The sequence below is a fragment of the Impatiens glandulifera genome, chromosome 1 (genome assembly GCF_907164915.1).
Source record: "Impatiens glandulifera chromosome 1, dImpGla2.1, whole genome shotgun sequence".
In the NCBI taxonomy this organism is placed as follows: domain Eukaryota; kingdom Viridiplantae; phylum Streptophyta; class Magnoliopsida; order Ericales; family Balsaminaceae; genus Impatiens; species Impatiens glandulifera.
The window spans coordinates 112,309,476-112,324,309 of NC_061862.1; the positions used below are offsets into that span (position 1 = coordinate 112,309,476).

A 14,834-nucleotide genomic window follows, 5' to 3' on the forward strand; every position below is an offset into this window, starting at 1 on the left:
AAGAAAGTAATTGATTCTAAATGGATTTAAAAAATTAAATTAACTTAAATGAAACCATTGACAAGTTTAAGGCACTTGTTGCAAAAGGGATTTTATCAAAAACTTGTAATCGATTTTCATAATTCTTTCTTACAAGTAGTTAAGACATTTACTATTAGAATCTATATATATATATAATGAAGCTTAATTTTAAAGTGTCTGAATTGCCGGGTCGAGAATTGTGGTTAATTTGGATACTTGGGTCGGATTGTGGGTTGACCCGTTTTTAAATTTAAAACGGTTAAAAATAAAATTAAAAATGCTAAAGGTATGTTTCGAACTCGCAACTTAACAAAACAAGTACAACTCTTTAACCAACTAGGCTACAAAGACTTTATATTTTAAATTCAACACCAAATTTAATAAACGCGGGACGTTTTAATATTAATATAAGTTTTACTTTTTAACTAACTAATATATAATGATGTTGAGTAAATGGATACTTGGGTCGGATTGTGGGTTGACCCACCCATAAACTTAAAACGGTTAAAAATAAATTTTAAAATGTTATCCGTAATTTTTTTCACGGTTTTTTATATTATTACTCGTGCAAATGCACGGACTAAATGCTAGTTCTATTAATTCTTGTTATAAGGAACATGTGGTTACTACATCATATTGACATCAGCGACGCTTTTCTTCTTGGCGATTTGAATGAAGAAATATATATGGAGTCACGCAAAAATTTATTAAATGTAAAAGTTTGCCGGTTAAATAAAAGTCTTAATGAATTAAAAAATAATAGAATGTTGAATTTTCCACCTATTTTATTGCAATGCGTTTTAAACAATATAAACATGATAACTACATATTTATTAAAGTCAATGAAAAACAGATTACTACAATTATTGTTTATGCTAATGATATTCTTTTAGCTGGAATTTGTTTGAGTAAAATCACCACGATGAAAAAAAAATTAATTTTGAAATTCTCAATCTAAGACATTGGTGATGCTAAGTATTTCCCAGGGTTTGAAATAATAGATCATAAAAGATTTGTTTATTAATCAAATTAAAGGAAATACATACTTGATATTTTAAAAGATACATGACTATCAAGATATAAACCAACTAAAATACAAATAATCAAGGAATTCAAACTACGACATAAAGATGAACAACCAATGAAAGAAGACTAATCATCAAATTGCTTTATCTTAAATTTCAAGACTGGACATATCTTTTTGTGTTAAACAACTTCCCAGTTTCTTCAAAATCCAACATCTCTTCAATGGGGGACGGCTGTGTAAATTATCCAATATTTAAAAGACACTCCTTCCAATGGGTTGTTCTACCCTTATAATAACAACATGTCTATGGAAATTTTTTCAGATGCTGATCATTGGGCAACATGTTTTGACAGTCGAAAGGTTAGTTTCTAGGTTATGCGTCAAACATGGACCAGCGATAGTCTCTAAAAGACAGAAGCAAACTACCATCGATCGATCGGCGACAAAAGCTGAATATTGATGTTTGACATCCATAATATGCGAACTCTAATGGGTTACCTACACCCTACCAAGGTAGTCAGTAGTAAAGTCGATTTAAGAGACCAAAGTAAAGTCGATTTAAGAGACCAAAATGTTATGAGTCCCATCTAGAAGCTTATTGAGTTTAAGCAGGAATCATGATGGGGATGTATATTAATTCTCTTTTAATTCTAAATAAAACAAGCTTTATCGAGTTGGCTTTGTCTAGGCCTCAACTTCTTAAAATTAATTCAATTTTAATTTATTTATATATATATATATATATATATATATATATAATATATATAGGGCTTTATCGAGTTGGCTTTGTTGGGACTTGAACTTCTTGAAATTAATTCAATTTTAATTTATTTATTATATTTTAAATATAATTTTACTAAAATAATAATTATTAATATTTTATTTTATACCAACAATATTTTCTAATATATAAATATTTATAATAATATATAAATTTTAATTAATATATAAATAAGATTTATTTATATAAATTAAAATATAAAGAATTATATATAAAATAATGTAAATCATATAATTGTATTATTTATTTTAAAACTACATTTATATAATAATTATATATTATTTTTTAATAATTTCAATATAATTAATAATATAAATTACTTATAAAGGTAAAATATAAAAATTAAAACAATAATTTATATAAATATAAGGATAAAATAATCTTTTATAATTATTAATTTTAAATTATTTCAAAATTTATAATTAAATATAAATTAATATTAATAAATAAGTTAAAACAGTTATATTAATTTGGTTCGGTATTTAAATAAAAAATTTAATATATTATTTATTCTTTCAAAACGATTTATATTCATTAATATTCTATAATCCTATTTATATGATTTATATTCATTAATATTCTATAATCCGATTTATATTCATTAATATTCTATAATCCTAATCTCCAATGTTTATTTTTGTTGATAACATGTACTTATCACGATTTTATATTTTTGTTCTTATTTATATTTTTTCGTTTTTTATTTTATATTTTCATTAAAATAGGATGAAATTCATTAAATTATATTTTCATATTTTTTTATTTATATAGTTAATTTTTTATTATTTAAAACCTAATTAATTTAATTTTTCAAATTTTCTTATATTTTATTAGGTTTTGTATATTTATTTTATTTTAGTAAATGTATTCTTAAAACTTATTAATTAATATGTTCACTTATTACCTATATTAATACTTATAATTTTTATGCAAGATAAAATATTTTAATATTTGGGGATGCCCGTATGGGCCTGCGTTTGGATAGTTATTGTGAGTTTTAGGATCGGCGCACATCGGGCCCGATTGTTTCAGATACCTAATAATTAAATCGAGCCCAAAACTCAACTCGAAAATACTATTCACAAATCTCAATTTCTTTCTTCGTGTCCATCGTCTCATGCTGACTACTTTCGGTGACATTCGTTTTCTCTTGATAGACCCATAATCGTTCCCCATACACACACCCCAAGTTAACTTAAAACCCACCAATATTGGTTAAAAAAAGACATAGAAGGAAAGAAAAAGAGAAAGAGTAATTTGAGAGAGAAAGAGAAAGCAAGAGAGAAGTTAGGATTTTGGTTAGTTGAAAAATTAGGGTTAGGTTTAATAAAATCATATATTTATGCCCTTTTATATATATATATATATATGGAAAAGAGATTTGAGTGAAATTTATTTTATTAGATAATTAAATTGCAGAGAAATGATTAGGTGAGGAAATTTGGTGAGGGAATGACGTGTGATAATCTTATTCGCTGAAAAAATCAAATAATTTCTCTCTTTTCTTTCTTTCCTCCCACTTTTATATTTTCCAACTAGGTGATGTCACGTCATTCCCTCACCAAATTCTCTCACTCTATCACTCCTCTTAAATTGCATGTAAAGTCATTTTCTCCTTCGTTCTCTTACCAAAATTTCATCATCAATTATTTCTCTAAAAAAACATTTATCTTTAGAAAAATATTTAAAACTGGGTCGGGTCTCGTCAAGTCAGCCAATCAAGTTCGAGTCACTCATCTACCCGGTTTTCGGGTTTGAATCGGGTCCGATCGTGCGATTCTGGGTCCCGTTTTTTACCATTTTTTCTAAATGAGTCTTAAATAATTTTATCTTGAAGGAACGTAATTAAATTTATTTCTTATGAATCTATTCTATAAAATATTTAGAGAACTAACTAACACCTTAATCTCTATTTTAACTTAAAGCGTTTTCAGTTAAAATCGAACTCGTGATCATTAACAAATGTAATTACATCATAAATCATAAAACGTAACATTTTTCTATTTTAACAAATTTTATTATTATTATTATGGTCCTAGTCTCATATACGATTTTAGGGTTTAATTTTAACTCAATCATGCTCTCTTAGTCTAGATTCAACTTCAAAACTCGACAGAACTTTATCATTAGGTGGTGATTTCATACTTCATATATTTTTTTTAAAACATTAATAAAGAAATAAAAATGATAGGTAGTGGATGATAGATTTGAAATTTTAGGATGTATTGTATTGAACTATTTTAAGGGGAAATTTATGCATTCCTAAATTATAATAGGCACATGTTTTTTCACATCCCAAAAGGAAGACACGTATATAGTGATCAACTTTGCGATGGGACACGTGGCTAGATGAGAAATGCAACATGGCTAAGAAGACTTGAACCGACCAAAAAAAATATTGATTTTTAACTAAATCAGTCCTTGAAAAATTATAATAAATCCAAATTAATGTATATATACTTTGCCAAAAAGTATTTTTTATTATATTCATTAGAATCTGCCTCCTTATTACATTAATCTACAGGATTGCATTAATTTATTTCATATCGTACTAAATTTCAAGTGTAGAAGATGTTTAATTTGTAAATTAAAATAAAATTTTCAGTGAAAAATAAGTATAAGGATATATTTGAAAATAATACAAAAGTTTAAAAGTTAATATAGAACTTTTCGGCCCTAAAATGTTGGAAACTCGTTTGACGTGAGAAAGAGGAAAACGAGAGCTGGAGTCATGATGATATCACACATTTATGACTACTCTCGAGTTTACGGAAACCTATATACTCGCTATGTAAATATTTTGTTTTTTTATAAAGATAATAGTATAAATTAGCATTTTAAAATAATCAAAATAAATAATACTTAATTAAAAATGCTCAATTTATTTTAAATAAATTAAATATAACTTTTCAAAAACTTGTGAGTCAATTTCTTATTTTTTTTTAAAACATTAATTTATTATGAATAAAAGGTAAAGTTACCCTTCTTTTTTTCTTTCTCATTTAAATATTATCAAAATAAAAGTGAAACAATTGTTTTTTTTTTTTCAATTTTGCCTTAAAAGTTTAAAAGTCTGGTTAAGTAAAATTATTTAAATAATTCATCCCTTCAATCAATTTATTAATTAAAAATATAAAAAATTAATTAAAATATTTGATAAAATTACAAGGCTATTTATTGGGACCAATTAACATTTCAAATTCTTTTTATCCAATCTTATAATTTAGAACTCCTTATTATTAAAGTTATTTAAAAATTAATTATTTTAATAGTTTTAAACAGATTAACTTATTATATATTTATATAATATCTAGTGAAATTTATAAATAAATAAATAAATAAAAGTTGCGTGTTTAATTACGGAACCCAATGAAATGTTTTAACTACATTATATTAGAGAATTGATAGTCAATATCATGATATTAGGGAATTGATAGTGAATATCTTTATTTTGCTTAAATTTAGTAGTTAAATTAGGGAAATATATATTTTATTTATTTATAAATTTTACTTAATAAGTTAATGATTTTAAACCATCAAGATGGATATGGATGTTTGTGTATAATTTTAACAATAAAAAATGTTAAATTGTGAGATTTGAAAGAAACCGAATTAAATATTTAATTTTTAATAATTATAATAATAATTATAATAATAATAATCATATGATTTTATTTTATTTTATTTTATTATTTAAAAAAACAAATATGTAATTATTTTAAATCTACATTATGATTTAGATAATAATAAATAAAAATATGATCAAATAAACAATTTTATATATGAACACATCCCTCATTAAAAAAAAAATAGTCAATAAGATACAAATATATCTAAAAAAAAATCATTATTTTTGTTTTTCTGTAAATAAAAAAAATGAGATTTTACTTGAAAAATAAAATTAACACTATAACTATAGTCATGGACTCAGGGTCATCCCCTGCTTCAAATTTAATAATTTTTTAGTCTTTTAAATAAATAAAAAATTCATTTGAATTGCATATTTTTAGATAATAATTTGAATAAAAAATTATTTATTCTTTTCAAACTAAATATAATATTCTGAAAGTTGAAATGTTAGCGGTGGACTATTGTCATCATCTTAAAATTTAGACATCTTAAAGTCAAAAATCATACCAAAAATAAGAAAATATTCATTACTAAATTAAATACATTCGAAAAACAAATATACATACCACGCATATAAAGGCGAGTCTTTGTTTAAATGAAAAAAAGAAACCTAAAAGAAGCTCCACGGACAGTGGCTGTTTTCAATTTCTCAAGCCTCTCTTCTTCTTCTCTTCCTACAAAACCCGTACCTTTTGAGGGTTTTTGATTCTTTTGAATGAAACCCACAACAAGAAAAGGAAAGAGAAACTAAAGAGAGATGAATGCAAGTTCCTTCAGAAATGGCTGCAAGAGCAGTGGTTACTCCATTTACCAAACCTTCATTTACAGACAATCCACGACGTCGGAGTTTATTAGAGCAGTTACTCCGATTACCCGTCGAGAAAGCTTCCACCAAACAAGGGCTTTCTTCAAGTCATCAAATTCATCTGTTTTGAAGAAAGCAAAAGATCTTGAAGGGTTGTCTCCTATGAATCTGATCAATTCTTCTAAAACTGGTAGTACTCTTGTAAGTTGGTATTTGGGAATGGTAAAAACTCGCCCTGTTCTCACTAAAAGTGTCACTTCTGCACTTATTTATGCCGCAGCCGATTTGACATCTCAGGTAACGGCAACATCTTCTATCTTTTTTTTGAATGTTGTTAATGTGTGACTGACGTGGAAGAACAGACATTAATCTCTACAGAAACATATGATGTGGTGAGGACATTAAGAATGGGGGTGTATGGATTGTTGATTTTGGGACCAACACTTCATTATTGGTTCAATTTTATGTCAAGAATCCTCCCTAAGAGAGATATGATTACAACCTTCAAGAAGATGTTTCTTGGTCAAGCTGTTTATGGTCCCTGTATGACCGTTGTTTTCTTCTCAACAAATGCAGCCTTACAAGGTATCAATCTTTGAACAGTTCTGTTCATACAGATTCATATACCTCTTTTGATTTCTTGGGCTTTTGACATTCTTTCTTTTTGTTATATCTGTTTGTCATGTTGTGTTTCTTTGATGTTTTTGTTCCTAACTTTTCACAAACATTGTCATGAGACTCATAACTTGTGCACATATGACTTGTTTTTCCTTCCCAAGTGTGCGAGGTCTTTGTGCTACTAGGGACTAATGAAAGAAAGATATATCTTAAATTCATTTTTTCTGACTCGGGTTTATTTCTATGGGTTGTTAACATGTCCCCTTATAAATTAGAGCATTTTTAGTCGGAATCAAAACTGAAACTAAGACCTAGTCTCTTAGGTAAGACCAATATATCTTATTCTAATCCATGGTAAATTGACCCACCTCTCAACAACCGTCTGATTACAATGAGATTTGGATAAATTGGCTTTTGAGATGAAGTGATCCATCGCTCAATCCAATCAAATGTGGAACACTTTATGTTTCTGGATAGATTCATATCGAGATTGATCTGTGTCTTACTAAGTTATGTTTCCAAACGTGAAGTGTTGTTGTGGCCTGTTCATATATTATGCGAAACAGGATTCCATTTGAATCAACACCGAGATGAGAAATGATGCTTTCGAAATGAAGCAGTTATTACAATCTGCATTGATTGTTTGGACTAATGTTTGATTATTACCATTTTGATCTTCAGGTGAAAGTAGGGGAGAAATAATATCAAGGTTGAAAAGAGATGTTGTTCCGACGATGTTAAGTGGCATAATGTATTGGCCATTTTGCGACTTCCTAACCTTCAAATTCTTCCCAGTTCACTTACAGGTAATTATAATAATGTACCATACAAGATTACTCGTTTGTCCATGTAACATATGAAACCATTATTGATTTTTTAATCTTCCTGTTTTTTCTATTACAGCCACTAGTGAGCAATTCATTTTCATACTTATGGACTATCTACTTAACATACATGGCAAGTTTAGAGAAAACAGCAACCGTCGCTTGAATTCAACCAGACTCATTTTAGTCGAGGCAATCTACAATGTTTTTAACATCTTGTTTATGTAATCAAGTTGATAATATCACTAGTCGATCTGATTGTTGTTTCTGTTTCGTAGTTGTTACTGTATGTTGACTATTTTGCTAAAGAAAACCTGTTCATTTAGTTGTGTGTGATAAGGCTTATTTGTAATCAAACCTCCACAAGAAAATTGAACATCAAATTTCATTTTTCGCAAATGCTGTTGTTAGAATATCAATAATCCTCACTTCCATAGATCAAGTCCATGTGTATTGTGGGGAGATTGAACTGAAAGAATGTGGTTTTCGATATTCTTTCTGATTGCTTTTTGCGCTCAAATCCGATCTTCCTTGTTTATCTGATAATCGAGCAATGGCAGAAATCAGAATAAACGCCACCTAGTTCGTGATTTCTTTCTGATCACACCAGGAATTCTTTCTTTCTAGCTTCCTTTATAAAAGAATACTAAAAATTTAGGAATTTTATTTTGTTGCAGGTTTCATTTATTTTTAAGACTAAAACAATATTCTATTGTTATGATTATTTCAATAACAATAATATATTTATTAAAAAATGTTTTTATAAGAAAATTATTAATGTTTTTTATATAAACATTTCCAAACATAATTTAAACCAAACACGGAGCTGGCATGTATTTACCCGTTTTCAAACAAGTGTATTAACTCAATATCAATATAAAGGGTTTATTAATTTAAGTAATTGAGTTCCATTTCTTATTTAGAGGTTGAATGCAAACTCTTATTTTTTTTATTTATTTTTTTTGTCATTTCATTATAGAAAAAATCAAAAAGGTAAAAAAAATAAAATAAATGAATTTATGAATTAGAGAAAAACAAAAATTTGCTCTAATTTTTAAATAACGGAACAACATAACAAATGAACATCACAAACAAGGCATACAAACAACTCAAATAACAACACTTAGTTTATAATCTCGCATTAAACATACTAAATTGCCTGATTTTATCGTAATCCATGCTCCAATTTTGACATAAAGACCAATTTTGCTCATTCTTTGGGATTCGCCTCCAAGTACGAGTGAGTGAGTTGCAATCAACTGTAATACTCCTTCATACATCCTCAACGTCACATCGCACCCTCGAAAATGCTTTTAAATTTTTTTCGTCCATACATGATAAACAATAGATACAAACACACATTTTAACAAATCCGAGCGGAATTGATTACCTATTACTTTCATAATAGCAACCTCCTTGATGTCTATCCATTCCAAAGGGAAATATGTCAATTCCATTGATTTCGAGAATATTTTCTACAACTCAAGAGTAAACGGGCAGCAACCGAATAAGTGATTCATTGTCTCTTCATTCCCTTCACAAATTAGGCAATTAGAACCAGGTATGTCCATAAACCTTTTGATACGATCCCTAGTTGAGAGTATTTCTCTAAACAACAACCACATGATGAATTGGTGCATCGGGATAACCTTAGAAGACCAAACAACATGAAACCAGTCCACATTGTCTCCCCTATAATGAATCGACTCTCAAGCTAGCTTTGTATTAAATTTCTCATCATTCTCAACACTCCAAACACGAGTATCAATAGTATCATCAAAATGCAAAGTGTGAATGAAGTTAAGAACTCTTATATCTTCTAGAGTTCGCCACAGAAGACCATCCCATTCCCCGTTTTTAACATCCCGAATAGTGCCTTTATGACAATCTCTTTTTATTCGGACTCTTTCAAATCCCGTCTCTAGAATGATAGGTTGGTTTTCAAACCAGGGATCATGCCAAACAGTGTTCCACGACCATCTCCAATTCGAATATTGAAAACCGAAAGGACACTATCTTTGAGCTTGAGAATCTTTCTAAGTGACCATGCCATGTCTATCTTCATTTTGCACGTCCATACGCTTAACTCGTTTTCCATAAACCTTGAATGTACCTCTTTATTTGATCTTTGATGAGAGTCTTATTTTATTCTGAGTTGAGAAAGGTGTGTTTTCCATAAAAGATTCTAAAACTTGTCTCGATCAGTTGGTGACATGTAGGTTTGAGCATCGAATGGATTAATCCGAAATTATATCAGAATTCAACAATACTAATTCGAATATGATTGAGGTTGGATCGAATTGAGTTCGAATAATAGAATTATCCAAATTATTGACAGGTGGATACCCAGTCTTCTAAAGATGTCCTGGGTTTGAGCTCGTCATGTGGCAAATTATGCGCTTGGTTAAATAGTTAAGTGTGTTTGCGAGTTATGTGTTTAACCCTTGTGACCAAACTATCTAAATAAATATATATTTTTCAATTTATTTATTTTTAAATTATATTTCATCTCAATATAATATATTTTTTACTTATTTAAGCATCACTTAGTAAACAAAATTTTTTATATTTTTTTTCAAATTCAAATTATAAATTAACAAAACTAATTATAATATCAAAATTTTAATAATATTTTTTTATAATTAAATATATTAATTAAATAATAAAATAAATCGAAAATTAAATAATAAAATAATAAAATATTAAAATGAATTATCTTAAAGAGTCATTTGAATTAACTATTTTAGTTTGAATTAAATTTAAACTGTGTTAATTGGAATTGAATTTGAATAATCCAATTAATCAAAATTATTAATCCAAAATAATTTAAAATAAAATATATTTTCTTCCTTTCTCTCTCACCTCTAATCAAATTTCCATCACTTAAATAACGAATTCATTCCAACCACAAAAATTTATGTTTTTATAATATTAAAATTTATGTTTTTATAATAATAAAATTTTTAAATTAATTTTTTAATTAAATTATAGCTATATTTTCTTATATATATATATATAAATAAATATAAACATATATATATATAATATACTTAATTCACTTTTTTTTATTAAATATAAATAAAATTTATTAATTAACTAAAAAAAATTATTATTAAAAAATTTCAAATCAACACTTTAAAAAAAATAATAAATAAATATTTTTTAGTTTAGATTGTTTAATACGTATTTAATCCAATTCTTATGTAAAATAATTTTGATTACGAATTGTATAAATTTAAATTGAATTTAATATGAATCGAAAAAACGGATCAATTTTATCTATTTATTCATCCCACGTGACTGTGACTAGAAAGGTAACTCTACTATGAGCTCTAGCTCTAAGTGAGTGAAAGTCTTTTTTTTTTATGAAAAATAAATAAAAAAGACAGCTTTTAGTTAGTAACTATAAGTGGATAAGCTGATCTTATCTTTAATTTATAGAAAAGTTTTCTTTCTCTCACTCTCAATTTCTAAAAATGATTACTAATAATTTTTCATTGGCATTGTATTTGTAAGAGCAAGTCAAAAAGATTGAGACATAGAATCATTTGATTTGATTAATTCATTCTTTTTTCAATGGATACTCCTATTATACTATACCAAGAATGTTATAACTGGTTTCGTAAGGTATGTTATGGGTTCAAGAATCAAGTTCTTGATTTTTAGGACCGGTAGAAATTCTACAATCAAAAGGCATCGGAAGGTTTTGATAGAGAATTTGGGGGAGGGGATAGAAGAACCAAAGGTGCGAAGAGAAATACTGTTGGTCTATATCAAACAATACATAATAATTAATAGACAAATGGGAGCGAAGTCAATCTTCATCATTTCATTCATGGGTCATTGAGGAAGAAAAAGCAGCCTTATATAGGTGATGTCTTACCCCAGAATATTCGGTTACAACAATTTTAAGAAATAACAGAATTCGGTTTGTAAAATAGAAAAGGAAAGCAAAACAAAATAATAATACAACAAAATAGAAATCTGGCCCATGTGCACACTAGGATCAAGAACGGGTGCTGAGAAAGGTTGCTAGAATTATTCTAGGACCGAGGCCTTGATTTTAGACCCTAGCATTGTAGTATTTGAAGGATGATAACCAACTACGTAACATTTATGTCATCAAGATTTTAAGTAGGTAAATGACTCACGTACAATGTTGAACTTGTTCTCTCATATTATTATTTTGGGACTCAAGTTAATCTTATTTTGGTTATCGACAAAAAAAAAATTAAGTTCATCATTAATGAAACCAAACCATTGTTTGTACACCTTTGTATGGAACATATGATACATTTCAATTTAAGCTATAAAACAACAATCTTTCTTGAAACATTTCAATTTAAGCTATAAAACACTCTTCCTTGAGGATCCAACTGGATCTTCGGACAAAAGTAACCCTACCGAATCCCCATCCATTGTTTCTTCAACACATGCATAACTTGTGATCATCTCTTTCTCGGGTATGAAATCAACGTATTTCTTCTCCTTAGCGATAGTTAAAATCGCGTACATGATCATCCCCACAATGACAACAGCTCCGCTTACAACAAAAGTCTTGGCGGAAGCCAAACACATAACTAGAACGAGCAAGAAAGAAGGAGGTACACAAAGAAGGAAAGCTCCAATTGTCTTCAAAGGGACTTTGTAAGGTCTATGAAGCTCGGGTTTACTTATTCTTAACTTTAGGAATGCTGCGAATTCTAGAAGCATTCCAATGGAGTATAGGAAGTTAAGAAACTCGATGATTTCTTGAAAACTCATCCATGATAGGAAGATCACGCCCGTAGCAGAACAAATGATGCTCAATGTTGGTGTCCCGTATTTCGATCTGAAATCATTAAAATCCCAAATTAAACCACTTTGAGACAATAAGCTAGTAAATGACATTTAGAAAAATCTAAAATTGTCATATTTATAAAAAATTACAATGATTTGCAAATAATATTAATCATAGTATAAAATTCAATCTTATCTAAAAAATCACTTTCAATTACAATATAACTTTTTCATATTATGATAGATTTGTGACAAATATTGCAATCTTTTTAGGCCTTGTTCAATCTTGATTATTTAAATCTGAAATAACTCAATTTATGTCAATATTAATTCATTGTTCAAATAATCATTTAAAATATCAATTCACTAAATATATCATCTAAAATATCAACCCACCCTAAGAGCCTGATTGATCTTTGGGATTTCAGGTTTTTTTTTTTAACTAAAATCTAACTATCATTCCATCCATATAATCACATTTTTTATATTAAAATATCAAAATTACTCTTTATTAACTAAAAAAAATTAAAGTGTTTTGGTATACTAACCCAAAAAACTATTTTAAAAAATATATATTATCTATAAAACCCCCAAAAAAACACCCGATCGATGCACACTAAGATATTTCGATTGACAATGGTTAGTGTCTAGCTAAGAGAAGAAATGTTAAGTATTCTTTTGAGGTAAAAAGGCCAATAATTTCCTAAATTAAAAGAAAAACATCTAAAATATCAAAGGAAGAAAGTTATTTTCAAATAATCTAAATTAGTTATCCAAATAATCACGGCCTTAGATTCATTGTCTCCTTCTTTTGAGTGCGATTAATCTTCGCGCAGATTAAATACATATCCCGCAAAATTCACTTAAATGGATTAAATACATATCCCGCAAAAACACACTTAAATGGATTAAATACATATCTCGCAAAACACACCTAACCAGTCTGACGGGCTCGAATTCAGGAGTCATGAGAAACTAATCTCGCGGGTTAAACACATGACCATTTAATATATGTTGTTCATTGATCTCCATTTAATATATGTTGTTCATTGATCTTCATTATTGGCCTAATTAGATTATATGATATATGTTGTTCATTGATCTTCATTATAGGCCTAATTAGATTCATTCATATGTTCTTCATCAAAGCAACTTTTTTTACTGAAATTAAAAGTAAAAGGACAAAACTAACCTTGAAGCAAACACAGAAGGAAGCATCCCCATCTCACTCATTCCCAACAACTGAAAAGCATCACTACTCATTTCAGCTTCAAACAAACCCATATTCGACATAGCCGCCGCAGCTTGTACCCACCATTTAAGCCAACCACCTCCGATCAACAAACCAACCTCTGCAAAATACCCATCACTCCACTCACCAGAATCAGCCGACAAAGCTCCGGTACCAGAAAGAAGTGGCAACAAATAAGAACAAACAACCAACGTCACTGCACCAAACAAAGCCCTGGGAAAAATCTTACTCGGATTCTCAATCTCACCGGCAAGGGTACTAGCCTTATCCCAATAATTCAAGTTCCAAAACATACTATTGAAATAACCTCTCAAATTCACCTTTTTCCGATCCAAAACCAGCCATCTTCTCGGCTGAATCTTAGGAATCGAGAGGAAACCCATTATCAGAAAAGGACTTAAAGAGAAAGCTGCTAAAAGAACAGCTGAAATCCCAACAACATGAAGACCTCTGTAATTGAGATAGGTTAATAAAAATGTAATGATAAGAAGAGAGGGGATTCTAGCGTGGGTTTGATCTAGAATTGGGAATGAATGTTTTAAGTAATCGAGAAATAGAACAGGGTAAAGGGCGTTATCCATTACTCCACTGAACCATTTCCAGAAACCTTCTTGGAAACCCCAAAAGGGTCCGAAAGCTGATGAGATCCAAACCACATAACCGCCGTTTTCAGGGAAACTTGTTGCGAGTTCAGCTGTTACTAATGCTTCTGGGATACTCCAAATTAAGGGGAAGATTAAGAATCCGAGTAGGGCTAGAAGAGGGCCGCCGCCGGCTTTGACGGAATCTTCCACACCGAATGGACCGCCGGATACTTCGTAGAAGATTAAGGCGATTAAGGGTAGGAGAGTAAGTTTTGGGTTTGATTTTGATGGGGAATCGGTTTTCGGATCATCGGTTTTCATTCCTTCTTCTTCCATCAAACACAGATATCTTCTATCTGTGTTGGTGGAGGAGATGAGAAGGATCTGTTTGACCCTATTTTCCTATTTGTGCTTTTATGGAAGATCGATTGAATTCATGATTATTTGAAAAGAAAAGAAAAGGATGAATCTTTGATACCTGGGTAGGATCAGTTCTAAAAGAATCGACGATGA

General features: G+C 28.9%; 2 protein-coding genes across 2 annotated transcripts; one reads left to right on the forward strand and one right to left on the reverse strand.

Annotated features, from left to right (window-relative positions):
* The first annotated feature begins 6,080 nt into the window (after nucleotides 1-6,080).
* LOC124919249 (PXMP2/4 family protein 4-like) lies at nucleotides 6,081-8,039 on the forward strand. Its single transcript, XM_047459486.1, has 4 exons — nucleotides 6,081-6,561; nucleotides 6,627-6,849; nucleotides 7,564-7,688; nucleotides 7,786-8,039. Exons 1-4 carry the CDS (start codon nucleotides 6,217-6,219, stop codon nucleotides 7,870-7,872), a joined length of 780 nt encoding a protein of 259 aa, XP_047315442.1. The 5' UTR covers nucleotides 6,081-6,216; the 3' UTR covers nucleotides 7,873-8,039.
* Nucleotides 8,040-11,925: 3,886 nt separating this feature from the next.
* On the reverse strand, nucleotides 11,926-14,834 carry LOC124919583 (probable polyamine transporter At3g19553). The gene is made up of 2 exons (XM_047459852.1): nucleotides 13,678-14,834; nucleotides 11,926-12,537 (listed from the first exon to the last, which is right to left on the reverse strand). The coding sequence occupies exons 1-2, from the start codon at nucleotides 14,655-14,657 to the stop codon at nucleotides 12,054-12,056; spliced, it is 1,464 nt and encodes a 487-aa protein (XP_047315808.1). The 5' UTR covers nucleotides 14,658-14,834; the 3' UTR covers nucleotides 11,926-12,053.